The following is a 4,999-nucleotide window of genomic DNA, read 5'->3' on the forward strand; positions in this document are numbered from 1 at the left end:
AATTTCATTACAGCAGGGGATTTTGTCTCTTTTGTTCACTGAAATATGCCAACCCCCTACAATGGTGCCTAGAACACAGGAAGCTTCAAAAATTGCTTGTTAAATAAATGAACAAATGAGCTGGTGTTGGGATGGGTCCTCCTAGACCCATGGTCTAAAGTGGCCACAGGCCAAGAGTGGACGTCCATGAACCCAGTCATTGGCTTGCCCATCTTCTCTTTACAGACATACACCACTGCAGTTCAAGCTCCTTGAGATCCAGGCTTGGGTCTGGTAGGTCTTCTCTCACTGTCTGCCTACGTTATGCCACCATCCCTAGTCACCTGCCTCCAGTGTGCCACCATCTGCTGCCCCCAACCCTGTAACGCTCTTACTTGGCTTCTGGGAGCCCTCGTCACACACTACGCACATCCCTGTGATCCTTTGTGGGGACAACTGCATGCCTGCTCTGTGCCAGGGGGACGATAGTGACACACAACCCTCACTTTCCAAAAGCACACATCTTCTGAGGCATCCAGGCCGGTGAACAATTAGGCTACAGTGTAATCAGCTCTGTAAGGGAGGCGCTAGGGCCTGAGTCACAAACTGACAGTCCTCAGGCCTAATCTTGCCCATGTGGTGATTTAGTTTTTATAATTAGTAGCTAACCGCTAAAAATGTGTTGCTCTCACATAAAGTTTCAGACTGCCAGAATCTCTTGGGAAATCAGATCTGGCAATACTGGACCTGTACGCCCAACAATACTAGCTGGCTGCGGTTATGGAGTGGTTATCCCTTCAGGGGGTACCTGTGGCCTCTGGTTCCCTCGATCTCTCAATCCTGCTCCCCAACCTTTGGCTTCAGGCAGTGAGGCCAGGGGTTAGCCACCAGCTTTTCTGTGTTGGCATGGTTGTTATTTGAGAGGAGAAATAATTCTCTGTACCCACATCTCTACGATCAGTGAGAAAATGAAAGATAAATTGAAGGGGCCACATGGAACGCTTAAAGACATGGTGAATTTATTTCCCATGGAAGTGAAGGATACTCCTACCCAAGTGATATGGAAGTCAAGTGTGTCTGCATCTTGCCCGCAACAGGCACCTGCCTGGCCCAGTAGGCCTCCCAGCATATATGCCCTCGTATCTGTCATAAACCTACCATGGGCCAGTGAGCTGGGCAATTGAGAAGCCAGGTCACCTGTTTGTCCAGAAACTCACTGTCCAGTGGGCCAGATGCATGAAAAGCAAATTAGTACATAATGTGAGATGTTCTATAACAGGTACTATGGGCAACTGCGAGGTCGGAGCCCTAAGTCAGCCTGGAGAAAGTAGGAAGACCTGGCAGAGATGATCATCCAGAAGCCAGCACTTGAAAAGGGCAAAGTTTTTTCAGATGGACAGAGGGTAAAAAGAAGTTCTGAGGAAACTGCTGAAAATAGTGCCCTGGCATTAAAAGCATTGCTCATCAAGATTACCCACCCTCCACAAAGCAGCTGGATAAATTCCCACGATTCCAGGCCACTCGGAAGAGTTTCCAGGAAAGTAAGATCCCCTTCCTGCCCGAAGACTGCAGAAAGCGCAGGTCACTGCCGAGAGCAAACGTGCAGTTGTGTAATCCAACTTTACGTCACCAGCATGCCTCACTGGCATTTATCTGGCAGGAATAAAAACCCGGATTTTTACTGGATTTTGAAACTTCCCAGCCCCTGGCTTTCGGCTAACTTAACAAAACTTCTTCATTGAGCATATAAAGCAATGCACAGAAACTGCTCCGGCATCAAAAAAAGAGAGTTCCTCTTTCATTTCTTGCTAATAGGACAAATGCTGAGGAAGGGCATCCCCAAGTCAAGATAGGAGGAAGGCTGGCATTAAAGAGAAGAAAGAGGAAAAAATTTGGAAGACCAAATCCTGGCTCACTGAGTAATCACTACCTGTTAGAGTGCATTTCTTCAGAGTTTTTTTAACACCCACCTCTGCAGTCAGAGTCAAAAAGGAATTCTTGCCACTGTGATGATTCTCGACTTGAGAGGACTCCTGTTGAGCTCGGCGACCCATCTTGGCCCCCTGTAAGGAGAGATGAGGGGAACTGCTGGCACAAACGTCTCTGAGCCACTATGAGGAAGACAATTCTGGGAAGGTAAGCAAGGAATGGATTTATGACGACCTGGTGGAGGATGGGATTTGAGTAACTTGAATGTATACTTAGAAAATGCTCCAGACTCTTAAAACAAAGCACCTGAGGTCAGTTCCATATGGTAGGAGAACAGGAATTCCGTGTGTTGATTATGTTTTCTTTTAACAGCCACAGATCTTTTCTACCAAAGAAATGAAGCTAGAAATTCCTCTAGAATGGGCAGGGACCTCATGCCACAGCTCAGGAAGAGTGTGGTCAAGGCTCCCATGTTCCTATGTGGGATTTTAAGAAGGCCTAATTTCAAAGATGCGGCTCGGCCTGAAAATAGTTATCAAAAAGGTGTTTTGAGGGGAAAGAATTCCTAAATTCCATGGCAGCTGAAACCAGAGAAATACAGATAGCATTTGCTTTGATGTATACATTGGTTTGCACTTACAGACATTAAAGGAAAGCTTTTACAAGAATTTTGAGACATCAGCTTTGGAAATCAGAGCACTTCAAATTCCAAGTCATCAAATGAACCACTTCCAGGTGTTTCCCAAAGCCCTCCTGGAGTGGAGGCTCTGTGTCCCAAATGCCTCCCAACACATACACAAAACTTTATTTAGGCAGACTAATGGGTGTTGAAATGTTTATATTTTTCATTTGTTTGCTTTTTTAAAAAAACAGCATTAATGTAAGCACTTTTCCATCTCATTTGATGTAGCTTCATTTGATTTTACAATAACAGGGACTGAGAGTGAGGCCATGTTACAATTTTTACAAAAGAGGAAACTTAGTCCCAGGAAAGCCAATGAGTGGCAGATGTAAATTCAGGAGCAAAATCTCCTGTCTTCACATCCCGAGTTCTTTCCACTATACCCTGCTGAAATTTCAGTTTTAAGATGTTCTAAGAACTGACTGCACCAATAAACAGAGAGATTACATGAGAGCTGTGTAAAACTCCTAATGTAGTGTTTACATGTCAAATTCTAACCAATCATTTAGGTTTCAGAGATGATGGAAACAATGTTTTTAACAATAAGCAGCTCACTTCCTTCCCAAGGCAGACAATTCCAGCCCTTTGCCTAGTTGCCCTTTTCCATTTATCGTAACTTAGGGCACCTGAATACGGCATACTACATGCAGTGATTATATTCAAACATTCAAGGATCTTGTCCCTAAATGCTGTTTATAGATGGTTTCTCCAGTAACTGTCAAGTATGTTAAGTTTTAAGCTTTTTGAAGACCCTGTATAAATCCACACGAATGACTGGTAGAAACACTAATACCTGATTTTGTCTGTTTTAAATGTATAGTCTGTTTATTGTCCATCCTCCTTCACTGGAATGTAAGCCTCATGAGGGCAGGAACTTAGTTTTTTTCACTGGTATATCTCTAGCACCTAAGACAATTAATGGCTGATACACAGCAGGGGTTCAATAAATATTTGTTGAAAGAATGAATGAATAACTACAGTCACATTCCCAGGTACTAAAAGAGTTCACATACCAGAAAGGCCTGGTGACTCAACATTCTCCTTTGGTCAAGCAACCTGCTTCATCCTAGAACAATCTGCTCCCATTCCTCATATTTCCTCTCTAGTAGGAAAGGACATCTGATGTAACTAGGGCACTTTCAAACCACGAAGGGATCCCAGAGCAGAAACTAAAGACCTGCCTCGTGGGTCAATCTTTTAGGGACTGTGAACTTCGATAATTTTAAAGGCAAAAAGGCTTGATGGGGCTGTGATAGAGTACGTACGTACGTACACGTACACACACACAGGACTTGGGTCTTGAATCTTGCTGTTATTTATTTATAACTTTGGGTAAATCACAGCCTCAGAAGCAACAGCAGCTAACATCTAATAATTTAGCCAGCCAGTGTTAAATGCTTTCCATGCATATCTCATTTCATCTTCACTGCAACTCCTTGAAGCAGACATCAACATCTCTGTTCTAGCGATAAGGAAATCGAGGTTCCGGGAGGCCAACTTTTATTTTTTAACGCACGATACAGCTTGACCCCTGGGCCCCTGAAGCACCTAGCCACTCTTCGTTATAAATCTGACTCCTGATTTCCTGAACTATAAAACTGAGGTAAAGCCCACCTCCCCATGGGGATTAGTGGCAAGAAAGGCCCTTCCTGTCTACCTACCTTCCTTCCAAGCATAAAACAGAGCGGTTTTTACGTAAACTTCTGGCATGAGAAGTCCCAAGGGCAAAGCTCTAGAATGAGCGCAAGTGCGACCCCGGCCAGTCACCCTCAGATCTGTCCATTCTAGGGGATTTGGCACTTGGAGCTCCAGAGAGCAGAGAGAAGCTGGGAGATTTCCCATCGGTCCCAGAGGCCGGCGGGGGCAGGTTCTGTTTTCCACTCTTTGAGGATTTTAAAGAAAGCAAACCCTAGGCCAGCAGCGGAGGAGCTCACCGCTGCCCCAGGGGCGGGGCGAAGGAGGCCGCCTCCTCCCCGGCCTCACCCTAGCGCGACTCGGAGCCCGGCCGCCCGGGCCGCCAGGCACACGCTGGGCCAAGGCTCCTCAGGGAAGCCGGAGCGGGCGGGGTAGCTCCTCCCCACCAGCCAATTCCTGGCCCCAAGCCCCCCGAGTCGGTCCTCACGGTGGTAGCCGAACCGCGACGTCGTTCCTCGCCTAGGTCCAGCACGTCCTCCATCTCCGCAACAGCCTGACGTCACTTCCTGGAAACCCAGCGTCCCTGTCGCGTCCCTGACGACGGCTCCGCCCTTTCATCCCAATACTTAAAGGGTCCGCCGCGTTGTTCCTGGATACTATGTACCAACCTCCAGTTTAAACCAAATCTTTCCTAAACCTGCCTTGTTTGACTTCTGGAAGAAATCCCCAGATATTAAATCCTGCTAAGGGTGCTCCTGGGGGACACTGAAAAAT

The 4,999-nt window shown here is 46.4% G+C and overlaps 2 protein-coding genes across 7 annotated transcripts in view; one reads left to right on the forward strand and one right to left on the reverse strand.

The window, feature by feature from the left end:
- The window catches only part of IFT43 (intraflagellar transport 43), a 91,290-nt gene extending 86,480 nt beyond the window's left edge, over nucleotides 1-4,810 (reverse strand). For 2 of the 5 annotated variants that reach the window (XR_012507443.1, XM_010963194.3), the window contains exons 1-2: nucleotides 4,713-4,810; nucleotides 1,950-2,042 (exon numbers count right to left, since the gene is read on the reverse strand). Coding sequence is in view for 1 of the 5 variants with exons in the window: in XM_010963194.3 (XP_010961496.1) it covers nucleotides 1,950-2,042; nucleotides 4,713-4,766 (147 nt within the window). In the remaining 4 variants the exon portion in view is untranslated. Of the gene's footprint in view, nucleotides 1-1,949; nucleotides 2,043-3,603; nucleotides 3,995-4,251; nucleotides 4,512-4,573; nucleotides 4,690-4,712 lie in introns of those variants that run through there. The other 3 variants (XR_006727997.2, XR_006727995.2, XR_006727994.2) reach the window with 3 other exon arrangements.
- The window catches only part of TGFB3 (transforming growth factor beta 3), a 28,132-nt gene continuing 24,598 nt past the window's right edge, over nucleotides 1,466-4,999 (forward strand). For both annotated transcript variants that reach the window (XM_074365216.1, XM_010963180.3), the window contains exon 1: nucleotides 1,466-2,115. The gene's annotated coding sequence lies outside the window, so the exon portion shown is untranslated. The remainder of the gene's footprint in view (nucleotides 2,116-4,999) is intronic.

This window comes from Camelus bactrianus, chromosome 6, assembly GCF_048773025.1.
Source record: "Camelus bactrianus isolate YW-2024 breed Bactrian camel chromosome 6, ASM4877302v1, whole genome shotgun sequence".
NCBI lineage: Eukaryota > Metazoa > Chordata > Mammalia > Artiodactyla > Camelidae > Camelus > Camelus bactrianus.